At 45.9% G+C, this 21466-nt stretch overlaps 1 protein-coding gene across 1 annotated transcript; it reads right to left on the bottom strand.

Annotated features, from left to right (window-relative positions):
• Positions 1-244: 244 nt before the first annotated feature.
• LOC140366977 (sodium- and chloride-dependent GABA transporter 2-like) lies at positions 245-20894 on the bottom strand. Its single transcript, XM_072453243.1, has 15 exons — positions 20815-20894; positions 20540-20719; positions 15275-15409; positions 14850-14990; positions 13941-14028; positions 12588-12720; positions 11558-11692; positions 10730-10833; positions 10467-10591; positions 9055-9167; positions 8849-8986; positions 3816-3918; positions 3042-3142; positions 2614-2784; positions 245-607 (listed from the first exon to the last, which is right to left on the bottom strand). The coding sequence occupies exons 1-15, from the start codon at positions 20819-20821 to the stop codon at positions 464-466; spliced, it is 1818 nt and encodes a 605-aa protein (XP_072309344.1). The 5' UTR covers positions 20822-20894; the 3' UTR covers positions 245-463.
• Positions 20895-21466: the final 572 nt, after the last annotated feature.

The raw sequence follows: 21466 nt of genomic DNA, 5'->3' as shown, positions 1-21466 counted from the left end.
TTACAGGTGATTCTGGAACCATACAAAAGCAATGTTAGAGAGCATATTATACTCTAAAATGTCTATCAGGTTTTAAATTATTTTACAATACCATTTTTAACACAGGTTTTTCATAATACGACACAAAGTTAAAGCTGTACAAAAATTAAAGAATGACAAAACGTGTCAAATAAGAGACAACGGGTCCAACGGGCACTGAAAGCAGCTCCGTCGGCCCTGAACAGTTTCTATGTATAATAATGGAGTAATATAGTATTTTATATATAGTATTTTACATTTCAAAGTGAGAGTTGTCCCTGAAAACGCCGTTCGCCTCTCGTCACCTCAAACCCAAAGTACTGTAGGTCTGACGCGGGCGGGGCTCTTCACGCGGTACACGTTTGTATTGTGTACTCTGGACTGCAGTCGTCTGGTGTTACGGATCAGGGCTATGGAAGGGTCGCGTTCGAACGTGTTTGACCCTTTACAAGTTGGAGTCGGACTCGGACACCGGGAGGTATCCGTTCTTAGCCGCGACGTCGTCAGGGGCGAACATGACCTGTAACCTCTCCTGCTCCCGCTTGGTTTTGGGCAGATCGTCGGATGGAGTGATGAGCACTCGGATGCGCTAAAAACACACGGAAATCATGATTACATCTCTTTTTTACTGAATACAAATGTTTCTGGCATGTATTTTAACAATAGTGTATAGATTTATTCATCCCTAAGGAGTTGTAGTAGTAGTAGTAGTAACTCCTCCCCCTATAAAGCAGTATATACTCAGTCCTCTGACCGTCTCCTTTAAATCGACATACTGTATTTTCCGGACTATAAATCACATCTTTTTTCATAGTTTTGGCCGACTTATACTCCAGAGCGACTTATATGTGATATTAGTCATTATTTTTACACTGACAACCACAAGAGGGCGCTCTAGGCTAGAAGAATCTGCACTTCCTCTTCCTCTGGGGTTTGTGGAGTTGTTTAAAAGTGACACAGAGGAAGAAGAATTCAATGGATTTAGTGATTTGGGGTAAAACTGATGCTTTGGTAAACTTGTTAGCATGTTCTTTATGCTATAGTTATCTGAATAACTGTTCATATGTTACGTGAACATACCAGACACTTACCACAGTTCTGTCTGTGCCTCATGTAGCTGAAGGTGTTAGCGTTAGCATACGTCATGTAGCTGAAGGTGTTAGCGTTAGCGACTTATACTCCAGTGCGACTTATATATGTTTTTTCTTCTCTCTTGTGCATTTTTTGGCTGGTGCGACTTATAGTACGGAAAATACGGTAATTTAAAGGGGTCTGAGTGTCTTCAAAGTCTCTACATAAATAATCATTGTTGTTATTAAATTCAAACAAAGTCTAAGTCGATTTGGGCAAGACTTTTTGTTGATTACCTCTTTATGGTAAATCCTATCTTTTAGACAAGACGCGTGGCGCAGCGCTGTCACAAGGGGGCAGTAAAGGGGCAGTGAGGGGGCAGTAAAGGGGCAGTGAAGGGGCAGTAAAGGGGCAGTGAAGGGGCAGTAAAGGGGCAGTGAAGGGGCAGTAAAGGGGCAGTAAAGGGGCAGTGAAGGGGCAGTAAAGGGGCAGTGAAGGGGCAGTGAAGGGGCAGTAAAGGGGCAGTAAAGGGGCAGTGAAGGGGCAGTAAAGGAGCAGTAAAGGGGCAGTGAAGGGGCAGTAAAGGGGCAGTGAAGGGGCAGTAAAGGGGCAGTGAAGGGGCAGTAAAGGGGCAGTGAAGGGGCAGTGAAGGGGCAGTGAGGGGACAGTAAAGGGGCAGTAAAGGGGCAGTAAAGGGGCAGTGAAGGGGCAGTAAAGGGGCAGTGAAGGGGCAGTATAAGGGCAGTAAAGGGGCAGTAAAGGGGCAGTGAAGGGGCAGTAAAGGGGCAGTATCGGGGCAGTGAAGGGGCAGTAAAGGGGCAGTGAAGGGGCAGTATAAGGGCAGTAAAGGGGCAGTGAAGGGGCAGTGAAGGGGCAGTGAAGGGGTAGTAAAGGGGCAGTAAAGGGGCAGTGAAGGGGCAGTAAAGGGGCAGTGAAGGGGCAGTAAAGGGGCAGTAAAGGGGCAGTAAAGGGGCAGTGAAGGGGCAGTGAAGGGGCAGTATAAGGGCAGTAAAGGGGCAGTGAAGGGGCAGTGAAGGGGCAGTGAAGGGCCAGTGAAGGGGCAGTATAAGGGCAGTAAAGGGGCAGTGAAGGGGCAGTGAAGGGGCAGTGAAGGGGTAGTAAAGGGGCAGTAAAGGGGCAGTGAAGGGGCAGTAAAGGGGCAGTAAAGGGGCAGTAAAGGGGCAGTAAAGGGGCAGTGAAGGGGCAGTGAAGGGGCAGTATAAGGGCAGTAAAGGGGCAGTGAAGGGGCAGTGAAGGGGCAGTGAAGGGCCAGTGAAGGGGCAGTATAAGGGCAGTAAAGGGGCAGTATCGGGGCAGTGAAGGGGCAGTAAAGGGGCAGTGAAGGGGCAGTATAAGGGCAGTAAAGGGGCAGTATCGGGGCAGTGAAGGGGCAGTAAAGGGGCAGTGAAGGGGCAGTAAAGGGGCAGTGAAGGGGCAGTAAAGGGGCAGTGAAGGGGCAGTGAAGGGGCAGTAAAGGGGCAGTGAAGGGGCAGTAAAGGGGCAGTATAGTGTGTTTGGACTGACCTCTCTCAGCGTGCCCTGCGTGGTGCTGATCTTGTACACCATCCACAGAGGGATGCAGATCATGGAGGAGAGCGCGAGCAGCCAGCCAATCACGTAGCCCCACCACGGGTACACGTACTCATTGTTGTACTTCAGGGGCGTGTACTTGATCAGAGAGAAGGCGAAAGTACCCTGCCAAACACAACATACATCACACCACGTACACAGTTATGTGACGACAAGGCGACGCCTCCAGGTCATGTTACGTGTCAGATCTGTGGAGAGGCGACCTCGCTCACAATAAGAAGTTTGTATTAGAGCAGTAAAAAACGGTAATTGAACAAAGATAAGATAAGAATAAAGCCAAAATGTGAAACATATGAGGAAAAGTTATGACATCGCATTGTTACTTCATATACTGCACTTCTATCAGTAATTGTACTACTTACGATACACGTGGCAGGAGTTAGAAACAGCCAGCAGTATTTGATGTAAGGCCCGGGTCGGTATCCGATCATGTCTTCAATGTTGTCATAGAAACGATCAGCTCCTGAAGTAATAACATCAGAGTTTAATGTTTCATATGATGCATTTCTCATTTTAGCTCATTTTTTTATTGTTACTGTGGCATTTTTACAAACTTCATTACCGTATTTTCCGGACTATAAGTCGCATAAGTCTTTTTTCATAGTTTTGGCCGGGGTGCGACTTATATACTTACATTTATATTTAAATACTTATACTCCGGAGCGACTTATATGTGATATTATTTGTTATTTTCACACTTCCAACCGCATTTCATACTCCAGTGCGACTTATATGTTTTTTTATTCTCTATTACGCATTTTTTGGCTGGTGCGACTTATACTCCAGTGCGACCTATAGTCCAGAAAATACGGTAATCATAATCATTCAATATTTCATTGGCTCTGGTGAAATATTCTCTTTCCAAACACCAGGTAATACATTGGATGGAAGTTTTGTGTAAGTCCCACATCACAGCGCCCTCTGGTGGTTTGTCTGAGTCATAATGCCTTAAAGGACAATGGTGCGTTCACACTTCTCCTCGTTGAGTTCAGGTTTGAGCCGGTTCTGACTCGACGTAGACTCGGTTTGGCTCCGTTTCAACACCGCTCCGGTCCTGCTTTAGACCGGGTTTAGTTCTGAGTTTAAGTCCTGAGTTTAGCCCCTGGTCTGACGTGTGAACGCGGCCAGACTCTCACCGTACGCCCAAGCGATGCACACGGTCTCAAAGATGGACATGAAGAGGAGGCACATGCCGCTGGCGGCGTAGTAGTCGAAGAGCTGGAACACGTACATGCCGCCCTGACGACACAAAGAGACGAGCTCATGTCACAGAAGGAACAACATTTTAGAGTTGATTTTAAAATGTTATGGTTTGTTTTTAAAGCGCTTCACGGACGAGGCCCTCGCGTGTATTTCAGACCTTATTGTTCCTTACACGCCTGCGCTCGCTGAGGTCAGAGGTCTGAGGTCAGAGGTCAGAGGTTTGAGGTCAGAGGTCAGAGGTTTGAGGTCAGAGGTCTGAGGGCCAGCGCCAACTTCTAGTCCCAAAAACCAGACTCAAAAGCCGAGGCCCTAAAAGCCGGCCCTAAACTTTAGAACGCTCTTCCTCCCAACATAAAGACTCCTCCTCCTCCACATAAAGACTCCTCCTCCACACATAAAGACTCCTCCTCCACATAAAGACTCCTCCTCCACATAAAGACTCCTCCTCCCCACATAAAGACTCCTCCTGCTAGGCGGTTGAAGGTGACCCGGTCTGGGGTAAGATGTGACAGCTTGTCGTAATGGTAACACTTGAAGGGAGGTGCTTGCCTAGTAAGGTGTTCATTGGGTACATGTGCTATAGCGTCAGGCCATATGTTCCACCGCCCCTGCGTTGCTTTAAGTGCCAGCGCTTTGGGCATATTGCAGCGGTCTGTAGAGGGAAGCAAAGATGTGGTAAATGTGCAGGAGATCACGAGTATGGGAAGTGTGACGTGGGAGCAAAACTGAAGTGCTGTAACTGTGGGGAAGAACATAGCTCTGCCTATGGGGGATGCAGGTTTAGCAAAAGAGCTGCTGAGGTGCAGAAAATGAAGGTCTCTCAAGGTATATCCTATGCAGATGCAGTCAAGAAAGTTTCAAGTAACGAGTTTAGAGTAAATACAGAGAGAGGAGCCAGCGCTGCTCCCAGCCAGGGCGAAATGAGGAAGGCCAGCGTGGCTCCCAAGAAGTGTGAAGGTTTCAAGAGTGGAGGTCCCAAGTGTGCAGGTTCCAGAATTAATGAGAATACCCTGGTTGTGGATAGAGAGGATTTTGTACTCTTTATGGTGGATGTTGTAAACTGTGCTGCTCAGACTCAAAGCAGAACTGAAAGGATCAGGATCATTGCTAAAGCTGCAGGGAGATTCCTTGGAACAAAGGAGCTTGATTGGGCAGATATAGAAAACAGGCTAAAGGCGCTAAATGGGAGTCGGAGTGATGGGGGTCTGCTTGTGGGGAGTCAGAGTGATCAGAGTGACGAGATGGGGGTGGGGGTGGTCTCCTGTCCTCGTCCAGTCTCGTAGACGCACGGCTACCAAGCAGCGCCATCAGTGGAAATATTAAAGCCTATAGAATGAAGCCTAAAGAATAAAGCTGTACGGTGGAAGCACCGAACGTCAAAGAAGGAGAGGAAGATGAAGAAGAGTCTCCCTGGAATAAAGCCGGTCGGTCTCTGAAACAACAACAACTATTCTAGTCACAAAGACATATCATGACCTCATGGGCTTTGTAACACCAAAGCAATGGAAGGAGTACTTTTACGGACTACGACTGAGGAATAAAGTCTGGCGGTAATGCAACACTCGGATGCCAACCGCCATAAAACAACAACAACAACAACAACAACAACAACATAAAGACTCCTCCTCCACATTAAGACTCCTCCTCTCCACATAAATGGCATCTTCTGTCTGATGCTCTCCCTGTCCAGGAAGGATGTGAGGGTTTCCTTCATTTGGGTCCCTGCGCATGTGGGGGTGGATGGTAACGAAATGGCTGATGCACTGGCTAAACGTTCCCTTCGGCGGCCATCAATTGATGTGGCGGTTGAGTTAAGCAAATCTGAAATCAAGCCTGTTATCAAGAGTCATGTGGTCGGCCTTTGGCAGGAGTTTTGGAGCCACTGTGTTACTGGACGGCATCTCTATCACATACAGGGTAGTGTGGGTCCTTGCGGGTCTATGGGCAGGAACGCGTGGGAGGAAAGGGCCTTCGCCCGCATGAGGATTGGCCATACTGGACTCAATTGGTCACTGAGTAGGATAGGCAAACATCCGACCGGTCTGTGTGGTCACTGTCGAGCATGTGCTGATTCACTGTGAGGCTTATGATAGGGAAAGGGCCGGGTTGGCCTTGTGGTTTCGGAATAATGGGCGGGAGTTCAATCTGCGGAACGTTCTGGCGATCCAGTCACAGGGTTTGTGTCAGGCTGTGGTTGCTTACTTATGTAGCACAGGGCTGGGTAAACGTTTATAGAGGTGGGGGGTGTTGGAGACTGAGCCGAGGATGAGGAGCAAGAGGATGTTCTAACGCGCTTTGACTTCATGGGCCTAGAAACGCCAAAGTGATGGAAGAAGGACTTCTAAAGGATAAAACGACAAAGACGTCCCATGACCTCATGGGCTTTGTAAAACAACAAAGACGTCCCATGATCTCATGGGCTTTGTACTTCCAAAGCACCGAACGTCGGAGAGGGCGAGGAAGGTGAAGAGGAGTCTCCCTGGAGTGGGGCCGGTTGGTCTCTGACACAACGGCTATTCTGGTCACGGGGACACATCGTGACCTCATGGGCTTTGTGGCGCCAGGGCAGTGGGAGGAGTGCTTTTGCGGACTACGACAGAGTCTGAGGACTACGAAACGTCTGAGGAATAAAGTCTGGCGGTAATGCAACACTCGGATGCCAACCGCCATAAAACAACAACAACAACAACAACAACAACAAAGACTCCTCCTCCACATAAAGACTCCTCCTCCACATAAAGACTCCTCCTCCACATTAAGAATCCTCCTCCCCACATAAAGACTCCTCCAGATGGCTCGCTGCTGGTCGTGTGCAAGGACGCGGCTCAGCAACGGAAGGCGATTGGAACTAAACGTCTGGGTGGAAAGGACATTCTTGTGTCTAATGCTGAAAGAAACACGGTCAGAGGAGTTATCGTAGGTGTCCCTACGGCGACGTCTGTGGATGAAGTTAAGGAGAATTTGACGGGAGTTACGGTGGTGGACGCTAGGCGTTTGAAGGTGACCCGGTTTGGGGTAAGATGTGACAGCTTGTCGTAATGGTAACACTTGAAGGGAGGTGCCTGCCTAGTAAGGTGTTCATTGGGTACATGTGCTATAGCGTCAGGCCATATGTTCCGCCGCCCCTGCGTTGCTTTAAGTGCCAGCGCTTTGGGCATATTGCAGCGGTCTGTAGAGGGAGGCAAAGGTGTGGTAAATGTGCAGGAGATCATGAGTATGGGAAGTGTGACGTGGGAGCAAAACTGAAGTGCTGTAACTGTGGGGAAGAACATAGCTCTGCCTACGGGGGATGCAGGTTTAGCAAAAGAGCTGCTGAGGTGCAGAAAATGAAGGTCTCTCAAGGTATATCCTATACAGATGCAGTCAAGAAAGTTTCAAGTAACGAGTTTAGAGTAAATACAGAGAGAGGAGCCAGCGCTGCTCCCAGCCAGGGCGAAATGAGAAAGGCCAGCGTGGCTCCCAAGAAGTGTGAAGGTTTCAAGAGTGGAGGTCCCAAGTGTGCAGGTTCCAGAATTAATGAGAATACCCTGGTTGTGGATAGAGAGGATTTTGTACTCTTTATGGTGGATGTTGTAAACTGTGCTGCTCAGACTCAAAGCAGAACTGAAAGGATCAGGATCATTGCTAAAGCTGCAGGGAGATTCCTTGGAACAAAGGAGCTTGATTGGGCAGATATAGAAAACAGGCTAAAGGCGCTAAATGGGAGTCGGAGTGATGGGGGTCTGCTTTTGGGGAGTCAGAGTGATCAGAGTGACGAGATGGGGGTGGGGGTGGTCTCCTGTCCTCGTCCAGTCTCGTAGACGCACGGCTACCAAGCAGCGCCATCAGTGGAAATATTAAAGCCTATAGAATGAAGCCTGAAGAATAAAGCTGTACGGTGGAAGCACCGAACGTCAAAGAAGGAGAGGAAGATGAAGAAGAGTCTCCCTGGAATAAAGCCAGTTGTTGTTGTTGTTGTTGTTGTTGTTGTTTTATGGCGGTTGGCATCCAAGTGTTGCATTACCGCCAGACTTTATTCCTCAGACTTTGTCGTAGTCCTCAGACTCTGTCGTAGTCCGTAAAAGTACTCCTTCCATTGCTTTGGTGTTACAAAGCCCATGAGGTCATGATATGTCTTTGTGACTAGAATAGTTGTTGTTGTTTCAGAGACGAGGAAGATGAAGAAGAGTCTCCCTGGAATAAAGCCGGTTGGTCTCTGAAACAACAACAACTATTCTAGTCACAAAGACATATCATGACCTCATGGGCTTTGTAACACCAAAGCAATGGAAGGAGTACTTTTACGGACTATGACAGTCTGAGGACTACGAAAAGTCTGAGGAATAAAGTCTGGCGGTAATGCAACAATTGGATGCCAACCGCCATAAAACAACAACAACAACAACAACAACAACAACAAAAAGACTCCTCCTCCACATTAAGACTCCTCCTCCCCACATTAAGACTCCTCCTCCACATTAAGACTCCTCCTCCCACATGAAGACTGCACCTTCAGTTGATGCTTTTAAGTCTCATTTAAAAACGCACTTTTATTCACTAGCATTTAACCCGGCATGAGGATTGTGTGGTCCTCTGGCTGTCTTTTATTATTTTATATATTTTATTTAGTCTTTAATTAGTTTTTATTCTGTTTGTATGTATTCATTTATTTTTTATTGTATTTAATTTTTATTTAATTTTTTTACCTATTTTACTTGTGCTTGTTCTGTACTCTGTGCAGCACTTTGGAGACTTTGTGTTGGTAAAATGTGCAGTACAAATAAAGTTGGATATGAATAGAAACTAGCAGTGGCTAAATCTGATGCGGATCATGTTTTCTAGTACAAAACAATACAACTAAGCTAATTATACACGCTTTTACTTATCTTTGTAGGAGGTGCAGAGGGGAAACCATGTTAACCAGAGTTTTGTTATGTACAGTATTATATCATGGGGCTGATAAAACAGAGTTAAATGTGAGCGTTACCTCCATCAACATAATGAGGCCCATGAAGAACGAGAACAGCACCAGGAACGCCAGGAAAATCTCCCGGCGGTTTTTGCGGCGGAACACGGCCGGGTACATGTCGACGATGGCGGTCACCAGGCTCTCCACGCACACGAACTGATGGAGACACGAGGTGGAGGTCACCGCGGCAACACGGGAGGGTTAAAAGAGAACGTCTGCCGTACCTGGCTGTCCAGTCCGAGGAACACGATCATGACGAAGAAGAGGATGGCCCACAGCGGGGAAAAGGGCATCATGGTCACGGCCCGAGGGTACGCGATGAAGGCCAGACCTGGGCCTGCGCGGAGAAGGAGCATGAGTAAAAGTACAGGCGCCGAAAAGTACTGCCAAAAAGTACTGTTTCGTTACTTTTTAGCATCATTTTAAAGGCGTTTTAGATGCGTCTTCTCTGCAAAACTTGAATGGAGTGGTTTTAAAGTGCTGCTACTGTAGGTGTATTATTTTTATTTTTATCCTATTGCAGATTTAAATTGTTTTTGATTTTATATATGTTGTTTTATCATTGTTCAATGTTGCACCGAATCACAAAGATAAGTTCCTATGTTTGTTACAGTATTTTCCGGACTATAAGTTATTTCATAGTTTTGACCGGGGTGCGACTTATACTTATAATTCTACTCCAGAGCGACTTATGTGTGATATTATTTGTTATTTTTACACTTGCAACCGCATTTCCTTCTCCAGTGCGACTTATATATGTTTTTTTCTTCTCTATTATGTATTTTTTGGCTGGTGCGACTTATACTCCGGAGAATACGGTGATTCTGTTCAATAGCAATAAACCTTTTCTGATTCTGATTCTGATATGTATGTGACTGAGACTTCTATCATTTAAAATATAATGAAATACAATTACATGCTTGAATTATACTCAATGAAAGGTCTATTTGTACCCTAAAAAGTACAATTACTCCAAGAGTAATCGACTATTCTAGAGTAACGTGAATATTTGTACAGTATTTTCCAGACTACAAGTCGCACCTTTTTTCATAGTTTTCACTGATACTGATAGTTTCACTATTCGTTATTTTCACACTGACAACCACAAGAGGGCGCTCTAGGCTCTAAGCGACGCAGAAGAAGAATCTGCACTTCCTCTTCCTCTGGAGTTTGTGGAGTTGTTTAGAAGTGACACAGAGGAAGAAGAATTCAATGGATTTAGTGATTTGGGGTCTAACTGATGCTTTGGTAAACTTGTTAGCATGTTCTTTATGCTATAGTTATCTGAATAACTGTTCATATGTTACGTTAACATACCAGACACTTACCACAGTTCTGTCTGTGCCTCATGTAGCTGAAGGTGTTAGCGTTAGCATACGTCATGTAGCTGAAGGTGTTAGCGTTAGCATACGTCATGTAGCTGAAGGTGTTAGCGTTAGCATACGTACACCTATTCACCATGTTCTCTCATCTGTTATTATTTTAAACTGCATTTCAAGATGAAATGTCTGCGATTTATACTCCAGTGCGACTTATATATGTTTTTTCTTCTCTAGTATGCTTTTTTGGCCCTGGAAACAAAATTACATCATAATGATACGAAAAAACACATGATATTTGAAGGATCTACACTCACCAGACTCTGCCACTTCGGAGATGGGCACGTTTTGTTCATACGCCATAAAACCCAGGATGGAGAAAATGGCAAAACCCGCCACAAAACTGGTGCCACTGTTCAGACAGCACAACGACAGACAGTCTCTGCAACACAAACACAAACACAAACACAAACGCGTCTTTGGGTCAGTTTGTTCATGTTCCCAGTGACACGAGGAGGACTAGAGTATTGACAAAAGCAGATTCATGAACGTATACGAATGAGGACGTCCCCGTTTTCACCTGTAGCAGTTGTTGTTGTATTTGTTGTAGCTCCCGAGCGCGGTCAGAGATCCCAAACAAATGGCGTAGGAGAAAAAGATCTGCGTGCCGGCGTCCATCCACACCTGGAGAACACACGGGTCCAGTTAGCCAACGTCACTCCCGTTCACGCTCGACAGAATCCACATGCCGACATGCGAATTATTGACTGGCGTAAAAGGAAAACACTGGCACGGGACACCGGGGTTAACCGACACGTGACGAGCGCGTTGTGGTTGACCGATTCGGACAGTCATCGGGGCTTATGTTATATCATAACACTGTAAAAATTCAGTCCATGCGTGTGATTTTATGTACCGTAAATTTTGCACTATAAGGCGCACAGTAAATGAAGGGTCTATTTTTTATTTCATTATTATATTTCAGGGGTGGGCAATTATTTTTCCTCCGAGGGCCATATTCGAATCCAGGCTTGTGGCGGAGGGCCGGCCCACGATCATTGGTGTAACAAGTTTTTATGGTTCTAATCAATTTTCGGTCAAATGTAGGCTATTGAATCGATTATTTCCTTCATTTCATGTCATCTTTATAAAGGACACAAGTGCAGACACATGTTACACAGCTAAGATGGTTCAAAGATAGAAACTAGGGGCCGCATCTTGCCCCTGGGGCCGCAAATGCGCAGGTCTGGCTTAATTGGACAGTCCTGGTGGTGTGTTCTGACCCCGCGCTCGATCCCGTTTCCGTCAATCGTCGGAAACGGATGAGCTAAACGGAAAAACGGTGGGACCCCGGCGCCCGGGCCTCGCCCCCCCGTTAAGCTGGACGAGTGTCGGGTCCAAATGGCACCTGCGGGTCGGACAGTCGCCCCAGGTCCGGGTAGAGGTAGAACTTGATCCCGATGGCGGCTCCTGGCAGCGTGAGGCCCCGGATCAGCAGCACGATCAGCATCAGGTACGGGAACGTGGCGGTGAAGTACACGACCTGCCAAGACAGAACGCAGTCAAACCCTTTCTTTGGTCAAAGTAAATCGGAAAGAGTGAAGCGCTAGGGGGCGCTGTTGGGTCCAAACAGCAGAAAACATTGAAAAACAAGGCTCTCCAAAAGGTATGAGCCGCAAAAAGAAGTAAAATGAAGATGTCAGTGCTTTATCAGAGCTTATATTATATCATAAAACAGTAAAAATCCAGTCCACGCGCGTGCCACAGCTTCATGAGTGTATGTACCGTAAATTCTGCACTATAAGGCGCACTGGATTTATAAGGCGCACGGTCAATGTATGGTCTATTTTTTCATATATAAAGCGCGCTGGACTATCAGGCGCATTAAGCAAAACAAAACAGTCTGATAAGTCAAGTCAGTTCAACTTTATTAATGCAGTATGCGCGGAAAGTGGCCAGCTTCTTTTTGTAATCTTTTGCCAGTTGCTGCGAGATATTAATTAATCCATATATAAGGCACAATGGATTATAAGGCACACTGTTGTTTTTGGAGAAAATCAAAGGCTTTTAAGTGCGCCTAATAGTCCGGAAATTACGGTAGTCCCTAAAACGACAATACATCGCTTTACTCTCTGGCTTTGGATACTTTAAAGTGTGATGCGAGGTTATGTTAGGGATGTGGTATACATTTTGTCAAAGGCATTTCTTAACAGACAAAACTTCTCATACAATTTGTGAAGCATAAAAGTCACAGTAAAGTTTATATTTCCTTTTGTAATCTCATCCAGGACAACTCAATATGCAACAAAGTGTGATTATCTTATGTCGATGTGTAGTCTACGTGGTTTTCTCTGACTCTGGGGCCGTAGTTCCCTCTATAAATGGGAAGCACTGCAGTATTTGACCCATTATCACCTAATATTGGAGCTTGGACGTACTTTGCCTGTGGATTTGACCCCTTTCCAGATGCAGAAGTAGCACATGACCCAGGCGACAAACAGGCACAGGGCCAGGTCCCAGTTCAGAGAGCCCATGTTGTCGAGGCCGGAGGAAATCCTCAGAGCTCTCCTCCTGCAGCGACACGGGGAAAAAAAGGATGAAAAATCGTGAAAGATTGCCAGTTTGGAAGTAACTAAACACAACGGTGCTGAAGATACACGTTCATTTTGTCTGTATTCTGCGACAGTTACTCGGTTACTATTCAGTACACGATCAAATCAAAGGAATACATCATGTAATTCTAATAAAAATGATAAATAAATGAAGGACAAAGGGTGAAACAAGCAAAAAGCCATGTTAATCCAGTGCTGCATGGTTATTTTGCTCTATAATATAACGTGAACGGCGGAATACACGCATTTTTAACGAATTCTTCCCGTCACTGTTTATTGTATTTTGACCATAACTGAACCTTCGTTTGTGAATAATTTTGGCACATTAGTCTTGTGGGTTAAAGTCCTTTAAACGGAGTGGTTGCTAACGCCTTTGCCCGGGCTCCGGACTGAATCTATAAGTCGCACTGGAGTATAAGTCGCACCAGCCAAAAAATGCATAATAGAGAAGAAAAAAACATAAATAAGTCGCACTGGAGTATAAGTCGCATTTTTGGATTAAATTTATTTGATAAAATACAAGACTAAGAACAGACATCTGATCTTGAAATGCAGTTTAAAATAATAACAGATGAGAGAACATGGTGAATAGGTGTACGTATGCTAACGCTAACACCTTCAGCTACATGACGTATGCTAACGCTAACACCTTCAGCTACATGACGCACAGACAGAACTGTGGTGTCTGGTATGTTAACGTAACATATGAACAGTTATTCAGATAACTATAGCATAAAGAACATGCTAACAAGTTTACCAAAGCATCAGTTTTACCCCAAATCACTAAATCCATTGAATTCTTCTTCCTCTGTGTCACTTCTAAACAACTCCACAAACTCCAGAGGAAGTGCAGATTCTTCTTCTGCGTCACTTAGAGCCTAGAGCGCCCTCTTGTGGTTGTCAGAGTGAAAATAACAATATCACATATAAGTCGCTCTGGAGTATAAATTGTACCCTGGCCAAAACGTGAAAAAAGGTGCCACTTATAGTCCGGAAAATACGGTATTCATCCCTGAACCTAATCCTGTTTTTGTTTCACGTGAACAGCCCCAGTAACGACAGAGATCGTGATCATAAACAGTGTAAAAAAAACAGTTCTGAAGACCACAATCTCCACCACGAACATTAAACATCGTCGCTTGAATCTCAAAAGGCGTTTTTTTAATGACGAAAACGTACTCCCAGAACTCGAGGACCGGAGACGTGGCGTTGAGGTAAACCGCTTGACTGGCCGACGTGTTTCTCCTCTGGAACTCCACGCAGTTCGCTGCAATCAAACGTAACAATCGTTAATTATTATCGGCCACACAACATTTCTGACCGCGTGCGGTTATGTATTTACTACGGACTGACACCAAGATACACACATATTTACATACCACAGTACTGCATGAATAATAGCTTAAAATAGATGCTATTAGCTCGGATGCTAGACAAATTGGCTGATATTAGTTCAGGATGAGACGATAGGAATTTCTAATCATGTTTGAACTTTGATGTGTAAAAAAAGACATCTAAAAAATGAATAAATCACTAAAATAAAGATGCACTTTTATTCACACAAAGCTGTTCTGTTTGAGCTGTTCTGCAACACGCGGATTCGCTTCATGATCTGTATTTTGAGGGATAAAATGGGGATTTCACACACAAAAATTGGGACCAAATCGAGAGTAAATCCAAATCTAAACCCGAACTAGAGCAGGACCAAACCAGGGCTAAAACAGAACATTACCAAGACTAGATCAGGACCAAACGGGGCTCAAACCAGGACAAAAAGTGTGAACGCATCCTCAGAAAAGAGACATAGATCACGATTTTATATTTTGTTCATTGTAAACCGCGATAATGATCTCAAACGGCTTCATAAACTAAACAGATTCATTGACTTCCTGCTCAAAACTCCAGAAAGAGATATTTTTAAGCCCACATATACTCTACCACCTGGTGTTTGTGGGTGGAGAAAGGGGGTAGGTGAAAACGGGTATTCTCTGAGCCTTGAACGTCGAACAGTGCACGATCACTCAGACAAACGCGCGTCAAATCGAGTGGAAATACAAGATACGGAGTGCGATAAAGTGCTCCCTTCACCTGTGTTCCACGTGTTGTTGCACGACGACCACGGCAGGTCCCACGAGAAGGAGAAGTAGAGGTAGAAGACGCCCCAGGCCAGAACGATGATGTAGTAGAAGTTCAAGAGCGTCACGATGATCTGCGTGCCGTAACCGAGTCCTGCGGAGAGGGCGACAGGGTGAGAGGGCGACAGGGCGAGAGGGCGACAGGGCGAGAGGGCGACAGGGCGAGAGGGCGACAGGGCGAGAGGGCGACAGGGCGAGAGGGCGACAGGGCGAGAGGGCGACAGGGTGAGAGGGCGACAGGGCGAGAGGGCGACAGGGCGAGAGGGCGAGAGGGCGACAGGGCGAGAGGGCGACAGGGTGAGAGGGCGACAGGGACAACGTGGCACTCATGCAACAGGGGCAAAGTGTGCACGGCCGGGACGGGAGCGGGTCAACTACCTTCGAATAGAGGGCTGATCTTCCTCCAGCAGGTGATGCCGCCCTGACTGGTGAACTGCCCCAGCGCCACCTCCAGGAAGAAGACGGGAACGCCGCACGTGAAGAGGAAAATCAGGTACGGGATGAGGAAGGCCCCTGCACACAGAGAGAGAGAGGGTTTAAAGGAGCAAGCAACTTCTCTCTTTATACAAACATGTCCAACGTATGTACCTATTTTATTACAAACATTATTAGTTGCTGTTATTGTGCTTTTGTGTTATTGTTAGTTATTCTGCAGACTTCTCTCTGATAACCTTCCATTTTTAAACATAAATCCACTCAGAGCTCCTCCTACGTTCCACATACATGTATAAACTCTGTATATATGATGCTTATTCTTTAGATTATGAGGCATTTTAGTACAACGTGCACTTGCATTAGACCATGTGAAATAAATAAAACGATGTATTTGTAACATTAAAAGAGTGAAGTGGAGCCTAGTGTATGGGAGTAAGTCGTGGTGCTTAAATATATGGTGCATTCTTGTGTTTTGAATGGGAGGGGCTTATGTAGGTGTCATATTGTTGTTGTGTTTGTCTAAATGGAAGTGTGTGTTTTGCAGTTGGAGCAATGAATGACAGAACATGTGCAGCTGTTCTGTGTCTTTAATGTTTAAATACTCTTTGCCTGATGCCGTTTGTTTAGATGCCGTTGCTGCAATAGTTTATATATTAAAAACAGTCACGTTTGTCACCTTTGGGAACCCTCAAGGGCTTTTGAACATTAAAAACACATAGATTCATATTTTTTTCTACTTTCAAGACTCTTCGATTCTACTCATTATGTACAAACTTCATTAATATAATGCTTATGTTTTACTTTCAAAGGCCATACATCTTTAAAAGTACACACAAAATGAACACTAAAAAGTAAGAAATATACATATTTTCAAAATTAAAAGAGTGAAGTGGAAAACTGAAGTAGAGCCTGTTTTATATCAATAAATCGTGTTGAATGGGAGAGGTTTATGTTTAAAATACTTTTCCATTAACTTCCATTGTAAACACATGTTTTGTCTAAAACAGTATAATAAGATGGATTCCAAAAGAAAAAATATGGAATAAAATGGTTTCATTTTGTTGAAATAAAATGGTTTCATTTTGTTGAAGGTAAAGAATATGAGTCCAGCACAGGCAGTGTCACCCTGTGACTGCCCCCCTGTGGCCACAAATGACTCAGACAGGATTTCATAAATAAATTTAAAAATAAATACAAATTTGACTCAATTCATGACAGTGTGGGAGGTTTTATGGGATTGACCCGAACATAGCCAGAAATATATATGGTGTATAACAGTGACCCCAGGTGACCAGAGGGTTAGAATAAATATAATAAAAACCTTTTATTGTTTAAAGGACAATGATGTGCTGTCCCCGCTGAGTGAACAAACCTGGACCCATCACCATAAATGTGGGTGAATAACTTCAGACAGAAGAAAATGTCATTCAGGTCCAGGTCTGAGGGTGCAAAAGGGATGTAAGGGGTGCAAACGGGATGTAAGGGGTGCAAAGGGGTGTAAAGGGATGTAAGGGGTGCAAAAGGGATGTAAGGGGTGCAAACGGGATGTAAGGGGTGCAAAGGGGTGTAAAGGGATGTAAGGGGTGCAAACGGGATGTAAGGGGTGCAAAGGGGTGTAAAGGGATGTAAGGGGTGCAAAAGGGATGTAAGGGGTGCAAACGGGATGTAAGGGGTGCAAAGGGGTGTAAAGGGATGTAAGGGGTGCAAACGGGATGTAAGGGGTGCAAAGGGGTGTAAAGGGATGTAAGGGGTGCAAACGGGATGTAAGGGGTGCAAAAGGGATGTAAGGGGTGCAAAAGGGATGTAAGGGGTGCAAAAGGGATGTAAGGGGTGCAAACGGGATGTAAGGGGTGCAAAGGGGTGTAAAGGGATGTAAGGGGTGCAAACGGGATGTAAGGGGTGCAAAGGGGTGTAAAGGGATGTAAGGGGTGCAAAAGGGATGTAAGGGGTGCAAACGGGATGTAAGGGGTGCAAAGGGGTGTAAAGGGATGTAAGGGGTGCAAACGGGATGTAAGGGGTGCAAAGGGGTGTAAAGGGATGTAAGGGGTGCAAAAGGGATGTAAGGGGTGCAAACGGGATGTAAGGGGTGCAAAGGGGTGTAAAGGGATGTAAGGGGTGCAAACGGGATGTAAGGGGTGCAAAGGGGTGTAAAGGGATGTAAGGGGTGCAAAAGGGATGTAAGGGGTGCAAACGGGATGTAAGGGGTGCAAAGGGGTGTAAAGGGATGTAAGGGGTGCAAACGGGATGTAAGGGGTGCAAAGGGGTGTAAAGGGATGTAAGGGGTGCAAAAGGGATGTAAGGGGTGCAAACGGGATGTAAGGGGTGCAAAGGGGTGTAAAGGGATGTAAGGGGTGCAAACGGGATGTAAGGGGTGCAAAGGGGTGTAAAGGGATGTAAGGGGTGCAAACGGGATGTAAGGGGTGCAAAAGGGATGTAAGGGGTGCAAAAGGGATGTAAGGGGTGCAAAAGGGATGTAAGGGGTGCAAAGGGGTGTAAAGGGATGTAAGGGGTGCAAACGGGATGTAAGGGGTGCAAAGGGGTGTAAAGGGATGTAAGGGGTGCAAAAGGGATGTAAGGGGTGCAAACGGGATGTAAGGGGTGCAAAGGGGTGTAAAGGGATGTAAGGGGTGCAAACGGGATGTAAGGGGTGCAAAGGGGTGTAAAGGGATGTAAGGGGTGCAAAAGGGATGTAAGGGGTGCAAACGGGATGTAAGGGGTGCAAAGAGGTGTAAAGGGATGTAAGGGGTGCAAACGGGATGTAAGGGGTGCAAAGGGGTGTAAAGGGATGTAAGGGGTGCAAAAGGGATGTAAGGGGTGCAAACGGGATGTAAGGGGTGCAAAGGGGTGTAAAGGGATGTAAGGGGTGCAAACGGGATGTAAGGGGTGCAAAGGGGTGTAAAGGGATGTAAGGGGTGCAAAAGGGATGTAAGGGGTGCAAACGGGATGTAAGGGGTGCAAAAGGGGTGTAAAGGGATGTAAGGGGTGCAAACGGGATGTAAGGGGTGCAAAGGGGTGTAAAGGGATGTAAGGGGTGCAAAAGGGATGTAAGGGGTGCAAACGGGATGTAAGGGGTGCAAAGGGGTGTAAAGGGATGTAAGGGGTGCAAACGGGATGTAAGGGGTGCAAAGGGGTGTAAAGGGATGTAAGGGGTGCAAACGGGATGTAAGGGGTGCAAAAGGGATGTAAGGGGTGCAAAGGGGTGTAAAGGGATGTAAGGGGTGCAAACGGGATGTAAGGGGTGCAAAAGGGATGTAAGGGGTGCAAAAGGGATGTAAGGGGTGCAAACGGGATGTAAGGGGTGCAAAGGGGTGTAAAGGGATGTAAGGGGTGCAAACGGGATGTAAGGGGTGCAAAGGGGTGTAAAGGGATGTAAGGGGTGCAAAAGGGATGTAAGGGGTGCAAACGGGATGTAAGGGGTGCAAAGGGGTGTAAAGGGATGTAAGGGGTGCAAACGGGATGTAAGGGGTGCAAAGGGGTGTAAAGGGATGTAAGGGGTGCAAAAGGGATGTAAGGGGTGCAAACGGGATGTAAGGGGTGCAAAGGGGTGTAAAGGGATGTAAGGGGTGCAAACGGGATGTAAGGGGTGCAAAGGGGTGTAAAGGGATGTAAGGGGTGCAAAAGGGATGTAAGGGGTGCAAACGGGATGTAAGGGGTGCAAAGGGGTGTAAAGGGATGTAAGGGGTGCAAACGGGATGTAAGGGGTGCAAAGGGGTGTAAAGGGATGTAAGGGGTGCAAAAGGGATGTAAGGGGTGCAAACGGGATGTAAGGGGTGCAAAAGGGGTGTAAAGGGATGTAAGGGGTGCAAACGGGATGTAAGGGGTGCAAAGGGGTGTAAAGGGATGTAAGGGGTGCAAAAGGGATGTAAGGGGTGCAAACGGGATGTAAGGGGTGCAAAGGGGTGTAAAGGGATGTAAGGGGTGCAAACGGGATGTAAGGGGTGCAAAGGGGTGTAAAGGGATGTAAGGGGTGCAAAAGGGATGTAAGGGGTGCAAAAGGGATGTAAGGGGTGCAAACGGGATGTAAGGGGTGCAAACGGGATGTAAGGGGTGCAAAAGGGATGTAAGGGGTGCAAACGGGATGTAAGGGGTGCAAAAGGGATGTAAGGGGTGCAAAAGGGATGTAAGGGGTGCAAACGGGATGTAAGGGGTGCAAAAGGGATGTAAGGGGTGCAAAGGGATGTAAGGGGTGCAAAGGGATGTAAGGGGTGCCAAGGGGTGTAAAGGGATGTAAGGGGTGCAAAAGTGTGCGAAGGGGTCCACTGCACCCTTGTTTCAAAGTGCTTGCAGGCTAATTTGCGGCGGGTAGAATAATGACACTTCTTGGAAGAGAATATCTTCTATTGAAGCTCAGTTTGCTCTGGAGCCAGGTCTGTGCCCCACACTTGTGTTCAGACTAATCGTTTGTGTTTTGGCATAATATTTCGAATGGTCAGATTTCCGGCTCGACGCTGTGAGTAAAAGTAAAAGGCAACAACAGCTGTCTGACCCCGTCTGACAAACTCTGACCCGAGCCCCCCCCGCGGAGAGACAGCAGCTAACCAAGCAAATCTGGACATGCAAACCATCCCGGCGTAATTACACGGGCGATGGAGACGAGCGGGACCCCAACGGTAAGAACACAGTGTGCTTTTAATGCCATCGGCCAGTTTGGAGTATGTGGGGTCGAGATGATGTCATACTTCAACAGGGGGCAACGGCCAGACTTTCCTATTTACATTGTACTTTTCCCTAAATATTAAAAGGTAAAGTCATAAATGTTCAGATCAGTGGCTAAACCCGATGTTCTTACTATGTTATAACAAAAAACTGCATTTTAACATTAATTTCAGCTGCCCCCTATCTGTAGTAAATGTCATTACCCTACATAATGTGATGTCGTCTGAAACACAGCAATAGACTGGAATTATTATTTTTTTCAAATAGTGAATTAGTTAAAAAAATTTGGGGAAAAATGGTAATTGACAACAGAAATCTAAGGATTATTTAACATTTTGAACATTTCGCGAGGATGGACTATAGACCGTATCAAAAATAAGTAAGGATTCACAACCAAATCAAATTCCCACCGCAAAATAGGATGATTTCAGTGCAATTCGGTACTACAACAATCGTTTCACAAACACAGGATCTCTCATCGGATCATTTGATCGCGTGCGCCGTCATTGACCGCACGACTGGGCCGGAGAAACGACCGTACGAGTCACCGACCTCCTCCGTTCTTGTAGCACAGGTAGGGGAAGCGCCACATGTTGCCCAGGCCGATGATGGAGCCGGCCACGGACAGGATGAACTCGATCTTGTTGCTCCACTGGCCCCTCTCCTCCATCTTCTCCTCCGACGCCGGCTGCACGGCGGGCGCATTGGGCTGGCTGGAGTTGGCGATTTCCCCTAAAAGAATTGAGAGGTGGAGGTTGTTTTCAGAGGCTGGTAAAAGCAGATTGAAGTACAGAAAAAAGCAGGCGAGACTGTGATTGTCAGCCTACCTGTCATTGCTGAGCGACACTCCTCGTCCCGTCTTCAAAGTCGTCTCCAGAGATGCTTCGGGCCGAGTTGAAGTTTTAGTATTTAACTGCTGTGAGGGGCGTGGGTTTTGTAATGCTAAACTTAGGCCGGCCTCCAGCGTGACCTCTCCGACCTAAACCCGCCGCGAAGAAGCGTAACAGCAGCTGACGTGTTAAAAGAAGACAGTTTATGCTTTATCTGGTGTTTTTATGCTACTTCTGGTGTTTTTATGCTTTTATCTGGTGTTTTATGCTTTATCTGGTGTTTTTATGCTTTATCTGGTGTTTTTATGCTTTATCTGGTGTTATCTGGTGTGTTTATGCTTTTAACTGGTGTGTTTATGCTTTTAACTGGTGTTTTTATGCTTTTATCTGGTGTTTTTATGCTTTATCTGGTGTTATCTGGTGTGTTTATGCTTTTAACTGGTGTGTTTATGCTTTTAACTGGTGTTTTTATGCTTTTATCTGGTGTTTTTATGCTTTATCTGGTGTTTTTATGCTTTATCTGGTGTTATCTGGTGTGTTTATGCTTTTAACTGGTGTTTTTATGCTTTTAACTGGTGTTTTTATGCTTTTATCTGGTGTTTTTATGCTTTATCTGGTGTTATCTGGTGTGTTTATGCTTTTAACTGGT

The sequence above is a fragment of the Eucyclogobius newberryi genome, unplaced genomic scaffold (assembly GCF_026437365.1).
Source record: "Eucyclogobius newberryi isolate DKJ021-1_F unplaced genomic scaffold, fEucNew1.0.hap1 SCAF_2, whole genome shotgun sequence".
Taxonomy (NCBI): domain Eukaryota; kingdom Metazoa; phylum Chordata; class Actinopteri; order Gobiiformes; family Gobiidae; genus Eucyclogobius; species Eucyclogobius newberryi.
This window is presented reverse-complemented; position numbering and strand designations above follow the sequence as displayed.